This window comes from Cuculus canorus, chromosome 1 (genome assembly GCF_017976375.1).
Source record: "Cuculus canorus isolate bCucCan1 chromosome 1, bCucCan1.pri, whole genome shotgun sequence".
In the NCBI taxonomy this organism is placed as follows: domain Eukaryota; kingdom Metazoa; phylum Chordata; class Aves; order Cuculiformes; family Cuculidae; genus Cuculus; species Cuculus canorus.
Window position 1 is genome coordinate 30,446,890 of NC_071401.1, and position 21,298 is coordinate 30,468,187.

A 21,298-nucleotide genomic window follows, 5' to 3' on the forward strand; every position below is an offset into this window, starting at 1 on the left:
TTCTGTCATGTTAGAGCACAGGAGATTTTGTTTACACCAATGTTATGGACCCTGGGGACTGGAAGGTGATATCTGATCCACCATAAAATCTCCTTGGATAAAACTGTCTCTGCAAAATATGAATTACATTTCAGCTGGCGTTATGAGTTTGTACCACTTTGTGTCTAGTACCTGCAGTATTTTTGATCCACTACTTTGTGCTCTAGCACCCAATTTCCATCTCATGGCACCACGGCCTTGCATGGAATTCAGGCTCCATGAACTGGGCCACCACCTTCAATAAGACAAATTGCTTCTTGTGTTCATGAAAGCCAGCCTGTTCTTCACCACTGCATCATTTGGTCTAATAAAAGATATTACCCCTCACTGTAGGCATCGTCTCTCTTTTAAACACTTGGCAGTTCAAAACTTTTCCTCTCTGAAAGAGTATCTTGACATTTCTATGTTCTGTCACCAGAACAGTGTGTAAGCAGAATGCGTTCATTACATATATGACCCTGTTCTACCACAGCAAAAAGATTTCTCTGGGAAAGAGCCTTAACCTGGATTGCTCCCACTGGGTTGCCTGGTTGGACAGCCATGCCTCCATACACTCCTCCTGATTTCCTGGGGACTCTGTGAGTGAATGCTATTCCAGAAATGAGATTTCTGGCTCTGCCTGCAATACAGACACCACACCAGTTTGCAAGTCAGTCTAATTAACAAATGCACAACTGTCCTGAAGATAACGTTCAACTGCTTTTGCAAGATTTGCCTCGTTAACAGTTCAGTGTTGCAAATACTGAAAAGCAGAAGTTAATAAAATAACCTTAGCCCATGGATTGGTTCATGTTACAGCTGAAAGGACAGAGGACGTCTAAATAGCAGAACTGTTTAAAAATGGAAGGCAGAAGTAAGTGAATGACTAGTCATCTGTTTCAAAGACACCAAACTGCGAACATCTGCCTTTCCACCAACATTGTTAACTGTGATGAAATGTACCAACTGTAATTATTTTACTAGCTACTGCTAAGACAAAATGCTTGGAGGAAAAAAGAACTTTTTGGTCAAACTGGTACACATTTGGTTTACTCTTCCACACAGGTAATGAGCTTGATGACAGAGTCAGCAGCAAGTAGTTTGAAGCAAGTGAAAATATTTTGTAGTCTGATGTCACTTTTCTTGCTTCTGCTGCGCAGTCATTCAGCAATTATTTTTTTTCATAATGCTTTTATATTTTTTTTATTTGCATAACAAAGAGCAGATGTCACCAGGACTTGTTTTAGAAATCGATCTTTTAAGCAGCAGCCGTGCAGGCTTTGGAAATGTCATGAGAGGACACTACAGAATGTTGTCTGCACTAGGATACGGAAGCTTTCAAGGGACTGCCTCTGGCAAGTGGATGTCTCTCAGCAGCCACTCTAACATTTAGCAGAGTAAGACACCCTGTGAAAACATTCAGTTCTTTCAGCACATTGCCTGGGAACTGCTTCTCACCAGAACAGATGAAACGTCACTTCCTCATCATGCAGCTCTCCAATGCAGCAGTTACACAGTTAGGGCGTCAGAAGTCAAACTTGTGATTCTGGGAATAAAACATATATCACTTATCAGTTAGGTGCTGAACGCTCGAATAGGGAACACCCTTCTTATTCTGTTTAAATGAAGGCAACAACTTCATATAAATTCTGTGCACAGGCTTCACGTTTTCATTTGACTCATAGTTTTCCCAAATGTCCCAGCAAAGAATGGAGGAAAAAAAGCTGTGTCTATCAGCCTGACTTAATTTAATAACTTGCAGTGACTACTCTCGCTTGATATTTTACTTTCTCTAATTGCAGCTATGGCTCTCAGCATTTTTATTTTGGGTGCCATCCTGCATTAATTAGTGCAGGTGAAATAATTTTATTTGCTACAGAAGTTTTGTTAGAACATTTTTTTTTATTGGCAGCAAGTTGTTCATCAGCTGTGATAGGCAAAAGAAAAAAGAAAAAAATTACTTTCTACAGATGACTAGTCTAGTGATATAGTTGTAGCTTATTGATCCATTTTCTTTTGTAACAAATCAGGTTTAACAAGCAATCAGTCCCATTCTTTGCCGCCATCTGCTTTTTCTTCTCTCACACACAGACTTTCTAATCTATATCAATCTTCTGGGGCTGTGCCAAACACTAGAATGTCAGATATATAAATTTGATTATAAGCTATAACATCCCTTTATTTTTTTTCCACTTTTAATATGTGGTCTGAATTACAGAGGTACTGGCAACTAAAGGAGCAATGAACTGCAGAGCAGATATGGGAACACATAGCTATGGACAAGATAGGCGGCAGCAAGGACAAGAACTTCTTAAGTCAGAGAAAATACATGATGTATCTACCCAGATGGGATATGGAGAGGTACACTCCATGTTAACAGTACCTGTTCCCTCTCTGCCATAAATTCATGCCAAGAAACTCCACTGTCATCATCAAGCAGTGCGTGACCTCAACTCGACTCCATGTAAAGAGAACTTAATGCAGTTGAGTTTTTGAATGGTTCCATTTCCTGTGCCTTTAGACTCCCATGTGATTCACTCTTCTCCCTTTTTCTACTTAATCACCCTTCCCCACAGCTTCACTTCAGAAATTGCTACGCAAATCCTGTTTCTTAATTATCAGGGTTTTTTCGTAGTCATACTCATAAAGAATAGTTGCCTTCTGTGCTACGCAACAGGTTAAAATCAGAAGTTACTTAAATATGTACATAAGATAGTTTACTGACTTTAAAGACCTTGCCTCAGCAGTTGTATTGGTACAGAGTTTACTATTAAAAACATCCAAAAGTGATAGTTTTTCATCTGTTTCTGATGTTCAGTATATAGCTGAATGGATTAGCCTTTTCCCAAGATACCAAGTTTTCCCATCTGCCTTGAAATGGACAATATTGGAAAGCCTTCACAGCCTGTTTTTAATGGGAAATTGCAAGGTCTTTTCATTTTTCTTTCCTCGACCTCCTGAGTCCAGCTCTATTCCTCCGAAGACCATCTCCACTCTGCCCTCTTCTGTCCTTTCCTTTACACTCGTTAAAAGGGTGGGTGGACAATAATTACACTCAAAAGGTCTTAATCTCATCTAAAACATGAATGTATGTTAATTATGGCAGTTACATAGCACCAGTAATGCTTAGAGACAGGAATGGCTGAAGTGCCTTTAGTTTCCTTGCCCTTCCAACTTGGGTTGCTGAGCCACACACGAGAGAGCTGTCAAATGATGTTATTACAGAAATTATGGTCTTTGGCTGTATTAGCACTGACTACATATTTGTAAAGAAATATTCACCAGAACAAAGCAGGATGTGCATTGCTCTGATGGGGATATGCCACAGCACCATAAGGTCTACCAGCAAGCTGAGGCTATGATAGCTTACACGGGAGGAGCTTGGGCAGCCACCGAGCAGCTGGGTGGAAAGCCGAGGACACTGGCGCAAGCTGTTGTCCTCTGCCAGGGTATCAACATCCTGACATGTTTTGTATTTTGACTGGATGCCTGTAAATCAGCATGTCTGGAATTCTTTAGAGGGTCAGTTGACCACCAATTTCCTGGATGTACGTTTGGCTTGGGATAGTCATCCTATCCTTGTAATTATTTTGGTTTTACACGCAATTATTTATACACTTCCTGCTTTTAGCATATTGATGATATTTTATACTTTAAGCCATTCTAGGTAGCTCTTTCCTGGAGAATTAAAGCTAATGTTTCTTTACAAAAGGTGGAATTCAGTCATTCTGCAACATTAATCTTAATAATAATAATAATAATAATAATAATAATAATAAAAAAGTCTTAGAGGCTTCTTCTCTGTAGAAGTTGTCCAAATAATTGCCAAGGTTGAGCTATTTTAGTTGTGCGATTAAAAATACTCCTTTACCTGGTTTAAAAAGTGTGCCTGATTGTTTCACACAATTTGGTGTAAACAGTACAAGGTCAGCACTATCTCCTTGAATGTGTTTAAATGTTTATTATAGACACCAGGGACATTGCTTTCAGTTCCCTCCAGCGTAACCTTTTGTAGCTCAAAGACATCCCTGTGGTACATATCTTGCTGCTGAAGTTTACAGTCCATTTACTTCCATACCCAAGATGTGGCAAGTAGGAAGATTTCTCTACAGAAACCCGTTGATGTGAGCTCTTAATCCACCATCTCTGCTCCAAACCTCATTCTTCTGGGTTTTTTTTGACATTCGGTGGGAAGGTTCTGTGCAGGTTTTTGCTGATGCTTTTAATTTTGGCATATACACTAGAAAAAAACAGTTTGGACCATATGGTCATTCTAGCATTAAAGCAAGATGCTGGTCTTGTTGAGTTTGCACCTGTTGAGTTTGCACCATGTCAACTTTAGAAACAGGTGGCCATTGCATTCCTCTTTTTTCTTGTGATTCTGCGTCCGTCCAGTTTTCTAGTATTTGTGACATCTACAAAAAGCAGAAAGGCTTTTATCGCATTCCAAGCACAGGGTTTGATGCAACACAAGGGTTCCTGATAATACACATATGAATAAAGAGAACAGCAGGAAGAGAAAAAAAAAATTAACCACTAAATGGATATAAAAATCTTTGAAGTGCTACCACACCCTTGTTGTGCAGTATTGCTTTCAGACATATTGAATATTTTGCATTTGTAAAATGTTTTTTATGTAAGAATTTTGGAAAACTTTATGGGAATGAAGTACAAATTCCCTAGCCGATTTTTACCAGAGTTTAGTAAGAAATCCAGCAGAAATATAAATAATCTGTAGCCCATCCCACCTTACTACCTAATTCTTCCCCATTTGAACATGTATATTTCTCAAAATTTGAATTTAATTTTTTACACATAACCATGTGAAATTATCATTTTATAGCTGGAAATTTGAAATGCAAAGCACAAGGTAACATTCAGACCAAGTTCAGACAACTCTGCATGTTGTCCAGTGGCTACCCCTAAGTTTCCACAGCTCGAATCCATTCCCCTCTTTACTGGCCAAGTCATCATCTGTGCTTAACCAGAGGCACTTACTCCAGAGCATCCCATAGCCACATTTTCAGCTGCTTCTCTGTGCTGGATTCTGTTTACTGCTTCTACTTATTTCTGAATGGTACCATCTGGATTCTGACGCCTTTCTACTTCCTCGTGGCTTACAGTTTCCTAAGTTCTTGCACATATTTTTCACATTTTATAGGCAATCAGCAAATTTTTACTTCCACGAATATAGCACTGGATTTCTGTATTTTCAGCCCAAACTGGAGCTTTCTAGCTTTGAGCCTTCTAAGGCAGCTGACTTGGAGACCAGCCTGGCAGATGTCTCAGTGCCTTTCTAAAGCCAAGCTACAATAGGCCTTTGTCATTTCTAACAGGACAGCTGGTTGCAAGTCTTCAAATACAGGTGACACTTGAGATGTGTTGCCTACAGGCCTCAGCCTGATTGAGATAAGACCCTCCCAATTGATTTATCTTGGTTTTAAAATAGGATATAATAGAGTAGAGTGCTTCACTTGGAAGGGATCTACAATGATCCTCAGCAATTCACGGCTGATCAAAAGGTAAAGCACATTGTTAAGGGCATTGTCCAAATGTTTCCCAAGCACAGACAGGCCTGAGGCATGGACTACCTCTCCAGGAAGCCTCTGCCAGTGTTTGGCCATCCTCTTAGTTCAGAAACGATGCTCTGTGTCTAATGCGAACCCTCTGGCGCAGCTTTGAACCATTCCCACGCATCCCGGCACTGGATGCCAAGGAAAAGAGATCATCCGAGAGGAAGCTTCCCCTCCTCGGGAAGCTGTGGAGAGCAATAAGGTCGATCATCTCTTCTCCCAAGTAGTAGGTGATAGGACGAGAGGAAATAGCCTCAAGCTGTGCCAGGGGAGGTTCGGATTGCACATTAGGAAAAATTCCTTCACCGAAAGGGTCATCGGGCACAGGCAGAGACTGCCCAGGGAGGTGGAGTCACCATCCCTGGAGGTGTTTAAAAGACGGGTAGATGGAAGTGCTTAAGGATATGGTTTAGTAGTGGACAGGTACGCTTGGACTTGATGATCTCAAAGGTCTTTTCCAACCTAGGGATTCTCTTGATTCTCTTTTTCTCCAAACTGGATAAGCCCGGCCGCTCCGCACAGGTGTTTTGTTGTTGTTATTGTTTGGATTTGTTTCGGTTCGTTTGGTTGGGTTCTCTCCAAGCTGCCCCGCGGTACCGAGGACTGATAGGGCAGCCGAGTCCCTGCCCGGTGCCGGTGCTCCCGCCCTCCCGCGGGCGGTGCCTGCCCGGGGCGGAGCTCTGGAGGGGACGGCACCGCGCTGAGCCCCGGCGGGCGGCAGAGCTGCTCGTCCACCGCGGGAGTCAGGCGGAGCGGCGGCAGGTGCGCAGAGCGGGACCCAGCGACTGGGGCTCGCCAGTGGGGCGGTTCGGTTCGGTGGTGCAGTTGGATGGTGCGGTGGGGTAGTTCTGTTTGGTGCGGTGGGATGGGATGGCTGGGTGCAGCGCGGTGGGATGCGATTGTTCGGTTCGGCGCGGTGGGGTGCGATGGTTCGGTTCGGCGCGGTGGGGTGCGATGGTTCGGTTCGGCGCGGTGGGGTGCGATGGCTCGGTTCGGCGCGGTGGGATGCGATGGTTCGGTTCGGCGCGGCTCAGTACCGTGGGATCGCTCGGTGCGGTGCCGTGTCTCGGTGCGGTGCCTCTCTCCGCGTTAAAGCCGCCCGGCAGCCCCGGCTGTGCCGTGTGGAGGGCTGCGGGGTTCGCCAGTGCCGTGCAGGCAGGAGAACGCCGGGATTGCTTCCCCGCCGTGACTTTCCCCTCTCGGCACCGGAGCAGCATCTCTGCGCGGGGGCTCCGGTGCCGCCGTGTCCGCTCGCTCTGTCCCTCCTCGTACAGTGAGATGCGGGTACAGCGGGGACATAAACTGCTCCTGTGCCTCCGGTAGGCGTTCCCGTGGTGTTGTTTTCAATGAATTCTCTAAACAAGGCTCTTTCTAGCATCGTTTTTCGTTATTGCTGCGTTTGCTGAAGAGCAAACGCATAAGGATCATAGAATCATAGGCTAGTTCGGGTTGGAAGGGACCTTAAAGATCATCCAGTTCCAGCCCCCCTGCCATGGGCAGGGACATCCCACCAGACCAGGCTGTCCAAGGCCTCATCCAGCCTGGCCTTGAACGCCTCCAGGGATGGGACATCCGTAGCTTTCCTGGGGCAACCTGTGCCAGTGCCTCACCACTCTCATGGTGAAGAAATTCTTCCTTATGTCTACAGAAATTCTTCCTTACGTCCAGGATGCGAGGTCAAGACCGAAAACAGTTGAGAATATTAAATGTGGAGTCTGCAAAACACCGTGAGGAGCTGTGTTTAACGTGGTAGTGATTGTAATTCTTTCTTTATTGCTTCCAGGCACTTAACGGCAACAAAAAATGAACGTTTTCCCATCATGTCTCTCCATGCAGTAGCTCTGGCCAGCTGCAGCGCAACAGGAGCCTTCGGGCACCCCCGTTCCAAGCAGGTGAGCAGGGAAGGATCCAAGTGTTGGCTCAGTGCTTTCCTTAGCTAGGGAGACAGTTTCCAAAAAAACCCCAGCTTTTAGTTATCAGTGGTTGTGGTAAATATTGTGTTTTTAAATGCTGGCGGTTTCGCTACAGAGTTAATTTTGTAAATGCAGTCCCAGTGTTGGGGAGGGGGCTGATTCATGAATGCTGTGAAAGCTGTCAGACTTTCAGTGGGTTTTATTGGTCGCGGCAGCATGTTGTGGTGCTCTTCATGAGCCTCTGTTGTTATATTTGATAGAATCATAGAAAGGTTTGGGTCAGAAGCGACGTTAACGATCATCTAGTTCCAACTTGATGGATGGGCGGGATGCCTTCCAGTAGGATCACTCATGTTTCCTTATAAGTGCTTTTTAATTGCTCCTTTTTTAGTTTTCTTCAGTTTGATAGTTAAATACTAAAGGAGCCTGTTCCTAGTCTGTGGTATGGTTGAAATCATAACATCTTGAAATTAAATGGAAGTCTTTTATCTGAATTTGCAGAACACCAGTTTCTTCTGATCAGATCAAAGAGATAGGAAGGTTGTTTAAAGAAAGATAAAACCTTAAAACTTAGCACTCTTAATATTTACACTTGTGTTCTTATTGTTCACTCTGGTGTCAGGCAGTTATGATACTTCCATCTTAAGAGCTACAGTTTGTTAATTGCTGTTAAAAAATATAATTACAGTAATTAATAAAAATGAGTTCCTGTAAGAACGACTCTACCCAGTAATGCTGACACTATGGTAGATATATAAGGACTGCCCTCACAGTAGTTTCTCTACATTAGTGCAGAAGGGAAAAAAAAAGCACTATCAGATGTGTTTTTCTAAGCACTGACATAGTCAAACAGTAAATATTTGAAATTCAGCATACTGCTATATTTTTGGCCTGAAATATTCTCCAGTTAAAAGGGAAATTCTTTGTGGGTTTTAATTTCTTCTGCTTTCCCTGAGTCTGAAAGGATATCTAGCCTACATCTGCTCCGTGAGTCACCTCACCCTTCCAGAGGAGCTTGTGGGTAATGTGTGGAGGTCAGCACAGGGTGACAGGACAGCCCACCTTTTAACTCCTTCCTCATTGTATGGGATGATGGTTTCAGGGGAAGGTGAGAGGCATCCTGGGGATACTTCTTTGTGGAGAATTACATGGCACAAAATACACCGTGGTTGAGTGCCTTTCAGTGATGCGCCCATGAGAGCAAGGCAGCCCTTTGATTTCCCTGGTTTCTGTGATGTGCTCTGTAGGTCCATGAAATACTTGAGGCTGTGGACAGGGGTGGGAGACAAAGCCTGACCCTCACGAGGAATTCGTGAGCTTGGGGAGGAGACCTGTTGTTTTGCTGTCTGTCCTGAGTGTATCTTGCTTCCTTGCTGGAATTGGACCCTTGGTATCTGCACTAGACTGTTTGCCCTGGTTCACCTTAGCTCTGGTTTTACAATATGGTAAATCTGGCTTTGGAGTTCAAAATACCAAATTGGAAGCGGCATGACTACACAAAGCAAAAGTCTGTTCTGGGATGAACGTGCTCGGTCAGTTCAAATGCATTCCAAATTTTTGTCAGCTTATGCTGGCAGGCTGTATGCCAGGTCAATTGTTATCTATTTGTGCTGCTCCTTACTTTATTCTGGGCCAACCACATTGCTGACGTGAACCCTGTGTGCGACATCCTATCAAATTAGGCCAATGTGATTATGTGACCATGCTTACTCCCAGTCAATATAGCTGGGAGATCAACGAGCACATGCATCAGGTACTTGTGGAGTCGAGGCCTCAGATTTAGTTCATAGCTTGTGTACATCTAAACAGTCCTGTGCTTCCAGGAACAGAACAGATTGGTGGTTTCTTCAATTCTTTTACACTTCATCGCAGCTGTTTTGACAGATATATAGACACGTGATTCAGCTTTTTGTCTTGTTTATGCCTTATGCATGTGTTTAATTCTCCTGCTGTGGAGAGTTTCTTTGGTCACCTGCCTTCTACAGTGAAATGCTAGTTGCAGAGTCGAGATGCCAGTGCTCTTAAGATGGTGACTTCTGGGGAGATTTTCAGACAACCAGGCCCATAGGCAGTGGATAGGTGACTACTGGCAGGCCATAGCACAGTGTTCTTCTGGGATGACCGTGAGACTGAGGGTATCATTACCAGAGTACTGTTGTCTTGTAACCAAATTGTCTGCCTGTGCGTTCTTGTTCTAGTTAAGCCGTGAAAACCTAAAGGTGGCTTTCACCGAGTCAGTGTATTCTTCAAATCCTTCAGTGAGGATTAGCTGCCTTGCTCCGACACCTCAAATCTCCGTTCTCTCAGGTATGCTGATTTGTTCTGAAATGCTTCCCTCTGGGGAACTTTGCTGGTCCTTGTAGTGTTAGCAAAAGCTGTCAATGATTGTGTGTACTAAACAAGCGTAGTCTGGTTGGAGAGAGAACCTTGCTTATTGGCTTTGAAGATGGGATGACATCAAAGTATATTACACTTAGTGTGAAGTTTTTTCCTTCTAAATGGTAGTTCGGCCATTTTGGTTATGGTGGCATTTGAGTGCCTGAGGAGTAAAATACTTGAACTATTCAGATGATTCTTGGCAGATTAACTCCTTGTTCATTCAAGAAATAGTTTCTCGGATTTTAACAGATTACCCTAATTACTCACATGAGTATTCGTTGCAAAACTGAGCTTGAGTTCTTTTTGTTTTGTTTTATTTGAACTAACCGATTTCTGGTAGTAGCTTAAAATGTGGATTTTGGTTTGGTTTGGGGAATATTTTTTTGGTTTTGTGTTGGTTTTCTTTGTTAAAGCTTGACAAAGCAGAAGCATGAATTTTTTACAACTTGTTATTTTTTTCTCTTGCAATCCATTAAGAAGAAATATTTAGCAAAGTAAGTCAGCATACATAAGATTAGTGCTAGAGATGCTCTATGACGCTGGTGTAGCGGAGCTGCCGGATGAGAGAGAAGGAAAAGGTTGTTGGGATAGGCTTTGCAATAGAAGAGCAGAGCAGAAGAGTTGAAGACACTAAGACTAAATGTTTTGTTTTGCCCAGAAAAGATGCTGTTTTCAGCCCAGATTGAGATATACCTGTGCAATTGAAGTGTCAGTGGTTACTAAAATTGCTTTCTTTTGCTGAAAAACCTAAGGATATTTGCTTAAAAGTCAGCTACCTTTCATTTGTCTATTCCTGCCCTTACACTGCCATGGCTGGCTATGTTTGCATGGTGTTTCTTTGCAAGTGCAGACAGTAAAATGTGCACAAGGATTTTGTCCTGATAAATGGTGGGTGGCTGGTCCCAATTACCAATGAACTCTTCATCTAGTTTTGACTTGGCTTTACAGTATTGCTAGCAGCCCTTGCAGTGTAACTTATGTGATGTTCTTACTAACTTTTTCGGCTTTCCTGTAATGAGGACTGCTCTTTATAGGCTTGCTTTTCCAAAGTATGTAGGGGTGTTTGTTTTTGTTCTGATTCCTTTATTAGTAAACTTTCTTATCATGAAGCTTTGAGCGGCTTCCAGGTGAGTGACCCGTGGAAAGGTTTACTGTTTTCTAGTGAGATATGTCCAAGGAGAGCAACTTCTGGGCAAAGTCTGCAAAACTTGCTGCTTTTTTCACCAGTAGTGTTTAACATTCCTGGTCGTCTTAACTAAGAGTTCTTTGCCCTGGAAATGAATCTTCTTGTGTCTATTCTTAGCATTTTACGACCAACTTATCTTCCCCAAATGATACAGTTGTTAACTTGGTTGTCAAAATGTGGTTGTTAGTTTCTTCTTGAACACAGACTTTGTATATCTCTCCATTGCTTGGGTGACAGCAGTTCCTGTGAGGCTTTTTTTCAAGGTACAGGACTTCAATTAATTCTCGAATAGCTACTGGTTGCAGTATGCCACTTCTGCATCACACTAATGTTGTCATGTTCACCATTAAAAGCAGTTTTCTCATTTTTCGATCGAACTCTATTTTTGCAGTGGGTCATGCAGGATCTTGGTAGGCAGTGCTTTTGATTCCTTCAGAGGCATTCTAATGAGCTCACTGTGGCAGAGCTGATTTTCTTTATGGGTTCACTTAAATGTCGACACCCTTATGAATAATGGGCTAAAAGTTACCTCAGCCTTTTCCACATGAGGTGGAGTGTCTGACTGAACCGAAACACACAAGCTTGTGACCTTTTATTACAAAGTGTATGTTTTTTTTTTCTTCCTGCTGTATTGATTCTCCATACGTTTTGCTATAATGTGACCTTCTCTTTTAAGGGCAATAGAACCAGTCTCTATAACAGTAACTGTACCTCATTCAGTTTTGTAGAACAGTGATGCTTTCAAGCATGCTGACAATTGGTCACCATTAAAGTCTGAACCTATTGTGTTTGGCTAGCAGCAGCATACTTTACTGTTGGTTTATTACCTAGCCTTATCAATGACAAAATTGCTTCCTGACTGCAGAAAGCAAGACCTTTCTTTCAAGAAGAGGCAGCAGAGAGTGATGCATGAATTCAGTTCTTCCCTTTCTTCTCACATGTGCATGTTAAAAATAATGTGCATTTTATTTGTGTTGTAAATTAAAGTTTTAATTTTTATTTTTTTTTTAGGATTGTTTCCTAACCTCTCATTTTCTTACCCCTTCTGAGCAGATGAGTACTCAAGGCCAGCAGTGATTGGACATGCTGGAAGTTTTGGATCATATCCTAACAGTGCCGAAGCTATCAAAGATATTCTTGTATCTGTTTTAAATGCATCTGGTTTGAAGCCGTCTTTAGTGGTGGAGCAGACCACAATGCAGGGAGCTGAGCATCTGGACAGTGACATGGAACGGTGGGAAGGAAGCAGTGATGGCGATAGCCATGATGACAGCGATGGCGATTCTGCACATCACAGTACTGCCTGTACACAAACAGATGTTCGGTTTACAAGGCATCGGGCATGTTGGGACAACATGTGCTGCGATTCCTCTAAACCTTCACTGGATACTTTTTCTCCCCATTACCCTAAAGGGGATCCTGCTGCTTCCTCCTCGAATGGTTGCACTTTTTCGGACATGTCCCCACTGAAGCGGGACTGCTTTACCCAGGTGACATTAACAGGAGCCACTGTCACATCAGCTGTTGTGCATTCTGGAAAAGAACGTTATCCCTCCCCTGAGCGAGACTTGACTTTCACAAGGTTTCTTCCTGATTCAGCTGCTGGTAAGCCAGCAGATCTTTTGAAATACCCTGAAGCTTTGGAGCCTTCACCGGTCAGCATCAATGACAGCAATTCTTCCAGCGCACTTTCCCAGTCGGAGCCAGTCAATCGAACAGGTAACTTTACAGGTCCTCTTTTTTTTTTTCTTTTCTTTTTTTTTTTTTTAAGGATTTCTGTGCTAGGAAGTACAACTGTAATTGAAATGGACCTTGTTTATGGTGATTGCAAATTAGACAAATGCTATCAATTCTGAACGGGAGAGAAGGGAGAAAGAGAGAGCTTAAAAGTGAGGGAGGACCAAAGTGTTGGTCTTGGAACAGGAGACACACTCATGCTTGCAGTTGTGGTCTCTCATGACACAGAAATGCTTCTGTAACATGCAGCCTTTAGTAAAATGTAAAAATAGCTGATCTGTGAGCAATATAGAGTTGGATGAGGCTTACACCATCTTTGTCTTGTCTTCACCATTATCCTTCTCCTGAAAGCAGGTAGCGTAGTTTTGGGTCATTCATTGATGTGGGCTCCCTAGGAAAGCTCCTTTTGTTTGATGTGAGCTGCAGGAAAGGGAATTCTTTCATTCTGGGATTTTGGATGCAGGGCATTAACATCCATTCTCATTATAACTGAAGTGGCTCGTGCTAGAGTAGGACTGGTTTTGCTCTTCCCGAGTGCACCCACTATCTAAGTATAGGCCCACCAGGATCTTCTGACCACTCTCCAGTTTCTGACCATATGAATGCCGTGCCTGTGATCTGTGAAGAGATGCAGGCAGAGGGTTGCTAGCAAAGGGTGCCTCCCCTGTTGCAGCAGTGGTGCGAGGGCTCAGGGCAGCCCATGGCTGCAGGCAAGGGCCTGTTCAGCTCGGCACCCTGAAGACAGCTGGCAGTGACTGGTGTGGTCACGGGGCTGTGTGTACCTCCATGAGGTGTACTGGCCTTCCTGGGCTGTGGGCCAGAGCCCCTGCCCCTCTGCTGGGACAGCGGAACATTCCCTTAGTGTTTAACAGCTAACAGTGATATGAACAACCTTTGCTGTTTACAGTGAGATGAAGCTTTTTGATTTTATCAATATGTAAGGGCTTATTCTTACTGTATACTGAGCCCCAGTAAAAATGGCAAAGGCTGGTGGTTTTCTTTTTTTTCCTTCTCCTTTGGTCACTCCGTTGAGCTCTGCTTCCAAGCTCTGATGCTTCCAAGCTCTTCACCCAGAACCTCTCCAAAGCCTCAGGTCAGCAGAGAGCTCTTAAATAGGCACATACTGTTGCAGGGCTGGGAGCTTTTAACAGTCATAATCCTGCCATCTGGGGTAGGATGTTGTCAACAGTTAGTATGGTGACAATTATGGTTGTTTCCTTCTGCCAGGTGTTTTGTTGGCCCGATGTATTTGAGAGGTGCCCGACAGGGAGAAGGAAACTGTGGTTGGAGGTGGCTGGGACCAGTTGCGCAGGTTTGGGTAGTTTGCTGTGGAAAACACAGCCCAGGCTCTCAGTGTCAGCAGAGACCGCAAGGCACGTGTGTAAGAACAAATAAATTGTGTGTGACTCGATCTTCTGGCACGAGTAAGATGTGTCACAAGCTTATGTTGAATCAGTAATGCTGCTGGCTCTTCAGAAAGCAATCGGAGGAATGGAGCAGCCAAGTGACTGACGAAACAGTGTCTTTGATTTTACTTCTCCTTGGAGCTGGGATCCTGTTAGACTCTGTGCTATGTAGTGGACTCTGCGCTAAACCAGGGTCTGTTCTGTACAAAGTGAAAACTTCTACATTTTATCGTTTGTTCTTGCTTCTAGCCATTTAACTCTCTGCTGGGTAGCGTGGGGCAGTAGGAGTGAGGTCTCATTCTCCTCTGTGTTGTGCAGGACTGTGAGGGCAGGAAAAACAAATGGCAAACGGAAGAAGAAGAAATAAAATGCCCCTTTTGAAGGCAGGGATTACACAAGAGCCTCTCCTGGCTTGCCATCCTTTTCATTGCTATCTTGGAGGTGGTCATTTCTCATTGTTGTCTCTTGCAGGAGAATTGGTGAGGGATGCACAAGACATTAAAAAATGGCATGATGACTTAAATGAGAATACATTTTTTTTTTTTACTCAGATATAACATTTTTTCAGTGGGGTTTTCTGCCTGTCCTGTGAGACTCTTTCTAGGTCTTGTGCATACTTCTAAGGGCAATTCTCTGGTGGCCTCATGCAACCTTCTTCTGAAAAGGTTCCATCATTGTTAATGAAGAGGCTCTATTGGTGTTTTCTGAGGGCTTTATTGTGGCTGGTGTGTCACTGGCAGTTCACAGGGCTTGTTCTTGCTTTCAGCCTTGTGACTGCATCAGTTGCTTCTCTCTGTGGCTTTTGAGAGGCTCTTTCTCCAGCCCCAGCATCCTCCAGGAAACAGTCCTCAGGAATTTTTTGTGTCAGACCCAGAGGTGCAGCCTATTGTTGGATGCGCTGGGCTCCTTCCCACTTCGTATTATATATATTTATGTAAAGATGCTAGTGGGTTGCAAGAGGTAAGCAAAAGAGAGCTCCCATGAGATTTCAAAATGATGTTTAAAATTAATTGCATCTTGTATTTTAAAGAGAAATAATTTTCCCATTTCCTTAATTCTGCTTATTCTTAGTTCAGGGAGTAGTTTTTGTGATCTTAAGTGATGAGAATATAGGCTTTTATCAAGCACTTAACGTGTGCGCCCCACACACTGCTGATCTGGCAAGATGAATCGTCAGATAGGGATGAAAGACCTTACAGCTACCTTCCAGTACCTGAAAGGGGCTACAGGAAAGCTGGAGAGGGGCTTTTTGCAAAGGCATGTAGTGACAGGACTAGGGCGAGTGGGTATAAATTGGAGAGGGGCAGATTTAGCCTAGACTTAAAGAGGAAATTCTTCACAATGGGGATGGTGAGGCGCTGGAACAGGTTGCCCAGAGAAGTCATGGCTACCCCATTCCTGGAAGTGTTAAAGGCCAGGTTGGATTTGGCCTTGGGCAGCTTGATCTCGTGGGAGGTGTTCCTGCCCATGGCAGGGGGGTTGGAATTAGAAGATCTTTAAGGTCCCTTCCAACTCAAAGCTTTCTGTGATTCTATGAAAATGACCTAATTTGGTAATTATTTGTTTTGAAAAGTCAGATCCTCAGCCTTTCCATTTTTCTTCCATAGTGTACGCAATGGAGATATATTCTGTACAAAACTACTACATCTGTCTTGCTATGCTCGAGGGAAGTGTAACGTGCTTTCTGTAAATAAGGTGCTATCAAGAAACTAAACTAGACCTGAGAGTGCTTTTTAGCTGGGAAAAAAAGTTTTCATAAATTATTTTCATATTCGTGGTCCTAGTACTTAGAAATGTTTTATCCTGTGTACATCACCACAGTGAAACAGTAATTGCATGTAAGGTCAAAGTAGATGTAGTAAACAAACACCAGTAAGTGTACAAAAAATAGATATGAATCTCCTTTCATATCTCATTGGTGTGTACATCCACAGACACGCTGCACATGTAGAGCAACCAGGCAATCAGGCCCAGTGAGCATGGGTTCAGGAAGGGCGTGTCCTGCTTTGACTAACTTGGTCTCCTTCTGTGACCAGGTGACCTGCCTAGTGGATGAGGGAGAGACTGTGGACATTGCCTACCTGGATTTCAGTAAGGCCTTTGACACGGCCTCACACAGCATTCTCGTACAGAAGCTGGCAGCTCATGGCTTGAATGGGTATACTGGGTGAAACACTGGCTGGATGGCCATCCACAAAGGGTTGTGGTGAATGGAGTTAAATCCAGCTGGTGGCCAGTCACAAGTGGTGTTCCCCAGAGCTCAGTACTGGGTCAGTTGTGTTTAATATCTTTTATCAATGATGTGGCTGAAGGAATTGAGTGCGCCCTCAGTAAGTTTGCAGATGATATTAAGTTGGGTGGGAGTGTTGATCTGCCTGAAAGTTGGCAGGCTCTACAGAGGCACCTGGACAGGTTGGATCAATGGTTTGAGGCCAGTAGCATGAGGTTCAACAAGGCCAAGTGCTGGGTCCTGCTCTTGGGTCACAACAACCCCATGCATTGGTACAGGCTTGGAGAGAAGTGGCTGGAGAGCTGCCTGGAGGAGAAGGACCTTGGTTGCTGGTTGCTGGTTGACTGAACATGAACCCAGGTGTGCCCAGGTGGCCAAGAAGGCCAGCAGCATCCTGGCCTGCATCAGAAATGGTGTGGCCAGCAGGATTAAGGAAGCAATCCTTTTCCCGTATTTGGTGCTGGTGAGGCTACACCTCAAATACTGTGTTCAGTTTTGGGCTCCTCACTACAAGAAAGACATCGAGAAGCTGCAGCCTGCCCAGAGAAGGGCAACGAAGCTGGTGAAGGGTTGAAAGCACAAGCCTTATGAGGAGCAGCTGTGGGAGCTGGGATTGTTTAGTTTGGAGAAGACTGGAGTGAGACCTTGTCGCTCTCTACAACTACCTGAAAGGATGTTGTAGTGAGGTGGAGATTCGTCTCCTCTCCCTGATAGCTACTGACAGGACAAGGGGAAGTAGCCTCCGTATGTGCAAGAGAAGTAGGTATAGGTTGAACGTTAGGAGGAATTCCTTTACTGAAAGGGTTGACAAGCACTGGAAAATGCTACTCAGGGAGGTGGTTGGATCACCATTTCTGGAGATGCTTAAAAGACTAGTAGATATCCTACTTGGGGACATGGTCTAGTGCCAGGCTTAGCAGGGCTGGAGTGGACTTAATAATCTTAAAGTTCTTTTCCAACCAAAACTGCTCTGCGGTTCTGTATATATAATCCCTGTCATCTATCCAGCAAATTTCTTGTGGTGTTTGTGAGTGCTTTGAAAACAAAGCATGAAGGCATGATCTTACACCTTCAGTTTTCTGGGAAAGAAGATTGTGACAGTATATATATAATATTTATATATATAAAAAAAAAAAATCATGGTACATCTATAGAAAACCAGATGCAAGCTCTGCTGCGTAGTGAAAATTCTTAACAAGAAAAAGAGATATTTCACTTGCTCATCACACTCATCAGTGAATGCCAGGAAAACGGAGCTGCTATTCTGGAAAGCACAGAGTACTGCAGCTAATGTGTCTGCCCCATATTGCACATATTACTGTGCAGTATAGGTATCATTTGGAAACAGGAGGGAGATTTCCTCGAGGTATGTAAACATAATGGCCAAGTTTTTTCCAAGTTTGCTGTAGTCGCACAATTACCAGTGGTGAATCAGGGAATCTGAAGCTCATCCATCTCTCGACTTGTCCAGACAACACTGATTTCTTTTTCCTCCAGCTACTGTGAGTGAGCAGAGAGCAATGTTGGCTGTGTCAGAAACTGCACTGTCTCTGTAATCTCAGCCTAAGGTTCTGTCCCTGGCTGTTCCCAGTGGTGCTGTCACCACAGGACATTTAAACTGTATTTCCTTGGTAGTTGATACTTATGCTTCAGGTTGTCATGGTAGTTCAGATGCCAAGATGTTCCTCACATTTCTGTCTCCTCCTCCTTAACTTCCAGCACAACTTCTAGTGTCAGTGGTGTTCAGTTTTGGGAAGGAGAGTTTGCTTTGTTTTCTGGAAGTCACCCTGCATGTATCCTTGGAGCTGTATAGAAAGAACTAACTAATAAAAATTCTTGTTATACCTACAGGTTCTGCTTCTCCTTTGAACATAAGTGCTATACCCTTGAATCGCTCATTGCAGGATATCCGCATGCTTCCAGAAGATGTGGAAAAGGTGAGGACAACACAGATTATCGTCATAATGTTTTTTCCATTTTATAGCAATGAAACCAGATAGCAGAAGGAATTTCTCAATAACAGAACTTTCTGATAAGATGGACTAATCTTTACAAGTGCTGTATTTCCCCTCTTGTTCCCCTTTGTGTGTGAACTTACAAACCTAAAATGTCTATTTCTTTATTTTTATTCTTAATCCATTAATTATTTTAATTTCTGCTTTTTATGTCCATTTTCCCACCCATTGCTTGAGACCAAACTTCAAGATTATTACAGTAACTTTGAAGTTACATAAAATTTATTGCATCTGTGTGCATATGAATTAGATTTAGTTCATGCTTTTACTATCAGGAGATAGGGAGAGGTTGGTGGGGTTTTTTGTGTGTGCCTACGATGAGCACTTGAGATAGCTGTAAGAGAATTACAATATTAATAACAAGCACAGTAACTGTAACATCTGCAGTAATTTAAGCAGTTTCTCATGGTTTCTAATTCATGTAAGGAGCCCAAACCGTCTTAGGTATGTTGCCTGATACACAGCCTATTTGAGCTTATGAACAGAGAGAAAGATGAGAAGGTAATGCTGCCACCCATAACTGTGCTAGATATTCATATCTTCTAACAATTGGAAAAGAGGGGGTAATGTTCTAAAATGTTCCAATTACTTATTGGAACGAGTAGGATTTAATACAAAAGAGCTTCAAAAACGTGCCTAGAAAAGGCAATTTTTTTTTTCTTTTTGCTATACTATGGATGTGCATGTGGTCCCACATCCTGGTTCTGACAGGTAATCTTTGTCCACTGCACTGGTTTTACTGGAGTGGCCAGTTCTGCATTTGATTCAAAGCTCTGTCCCTAAGGAGAATTCAAAATAAAAATAAACCAAACCAAAGTAAAACCTAACTCCACCCAATACATCACAAGCCAAACCCCAACAAACTTGTGAAGCAGCTTGTCATGTTGCTTTTTTTTGTGAAAGGTGTTTTAGAAAGGAGATGGTGTTTCTCTGTCTGTAATGTGGGAATCAAAACCAAAGTAATTTGCCTTTTCTCTCCAGGACACCAGTGATTAGATACCTGGATTAGAAACTGGTCTGAGAACCATTGAAGCGAGTCCAGACAGCATCAGCTACTTCTCCTGTGCAGATGACTGGGGGCTGGTGTCATTAACTGGTTGAAAGATAGCAAGAGCTCAGTCTATTGTGAGTGACTCTCACAATAAAAGAAAAACAAACAAAAAACCCCAAACCACAAAAACCAAAATACTTTTATGTTGTGAAATAATCTCTTTGAAATTTAGAAGGCTGAAAATTAAGGTGCATGTGGTGTCAGCAAACCTGAGAGTTGTAGTCGTGTGCCAGGAAGGAGATGGGGCAGATGATCTAGAGGGACTTTCCACTGATGCGGATGAGAGGGAAGAGAAATGAGGTTGATGTGTCACCACTGAGCTGGGGCCGCTTCCTAGGGTGATGAGCTAGCAGGAGGCAGATTTGAAAGCTGATAGTCATGCTTAGTACAGGAGTGCCTGTATCCTGTTACTTCTTTTGCAACGCAGCTCTGATACACACATAATTGCTTATTTCAGGAGGACTTTCTGATGTGCTGTGCTGTGCCACTAACTTAGGGTGCACAGTCTCTTTGAATCTTCAAAGGAGGCGCTGTCTTTACCTCCCAAAAGGAAAAAAAGGTGTAATTCTTTCATTTGCTAATAGCGTGTCCTGAGGTTCACTGAAAGTTATCTCTGGAGGAATTGTACACCAAGCAAGGGATGTTAATCAGTGTTAGGAAAAAGATAAGTGTCTTCAAAGAACTACAGGGACTTGTGGGCTCTATCTAATGTTGAGATAAATCTCTTCAAAATGCATTTGGCTGCAGATGATAAGAAAGCAGTGATGTCTGACATGCTCCTTGAGATTTAAACACTGATGTCTTCATGCTTCCATGTAGGGGACATCACGAATACTGACATTGAGTGGTATGGTTTTCTGAGCATAAGGCTCATTTTATAAAACTTATAAAATTTTATAAGTTTATAAAGTTTTATATAAAACTTTAATTATTCTGCTCTCAGAATCTCTCGCCTTAGATACTGCTGTCGCCTTTTAGATGGAGGTTTAGCTTTGCACAATGCAAGTATGTGCCATTGAGGAGAGAGGAGGAGAGTATCCTGGGCATCTCTGGGTTTCCATCCATGCACCTGAGTGCACCTATCTTGCCACGATGCATTCTCTTTTGGACTGAGTGTGGAAAGCTGTGCCTAGGCCACCAGTAGCTCAGGTGGGGTGCTCTGTTAGACCAAAGGAAGCAAGGGATACAGCTGGCAGGGGAGCCCCAGGTTTGTCTGGATGTCTCTGGTGCTGCAGGTGGTGCTTCCAGTTCGCTTTTCCTGGAGAATGAGTGACTCAGACAGGCAGGGTGGTAAGGGACACCATGGTGGGGAGGTTGTCTGGCAGGAGAATGCTACAGTGAAGCTTTGAAATGGGTACCTTCTTGGAGACAGGGTGAACCACAGGGGAGCAAGGTTCCCACTTGAGTAAGTTCTCACAGACTTTCCATGCAGCCTTGAGTTGACCGTGTGAGCTGTCTTGCTGCTTGTTCTCAACTTCACTGCCTTAACTCCTACCAGATTAAAAGCATTTCGTTAATTTCTGTCCTACCCACCACCTGAATATCTACGGTCCCTTCAAGACTTTCTACTTCTGGCCCCATCCAAGTTAGCATGTGTGCAAAACTTCTTGTACATGCTGACTTGAAGTTAAATCCGATTAAATAGGTTACATGGATTAACACTTGCATACTAAATAACGCAGTGTAACTAGAAGACTACATCCCTAAAATATATACATATTCATCAATTAGGCATGTAATCAAGTTTCTTTTTGTCTAATAGAAGGGTAAGATAAATGTAAATTGCATGT

General features: G+C 43.3%; 1 protein-coding gene across 1 annotated transcript in view; it reads left to right on the top strand.

The window, feature by feature from the left end:
- Positions 1 to 6,240: 6,240 nt before the first annotated feature.
- Positions 6,241 to 21,298, top strand: part of RUBCNL (rubicon like autophagy enhancer) — a 32,843-nt gene continuing 17,785 nt past the window's right edge. The window contains exons 1-5 of the mRNA XM_054054555.1: positions 6,241 to 6,353; positions 7,375 to 7,483; positions 9,703 to 9,811; positions 12,123 to 12,788; positions 18,294 to 18,379. Coding sequence (XP_053910530.1) covers positions 7,412 to 7,483; positions 9,703 to 9,811; positions 12,123 to 12,788; positions 18,294 to 18,379 — 933 coding nt within the window. The 5' untranslated portion in view covers positions 6,241 to 6,353; positions 7,375 to 7,411. The remainder of the gene's footprint in view (positions 6,354 to 7,374; positions 7,484 to 9,702; positions 9,812 to 12,122; positions 12,789 to 18,293; positions 18,380 to 21,298) is intronic.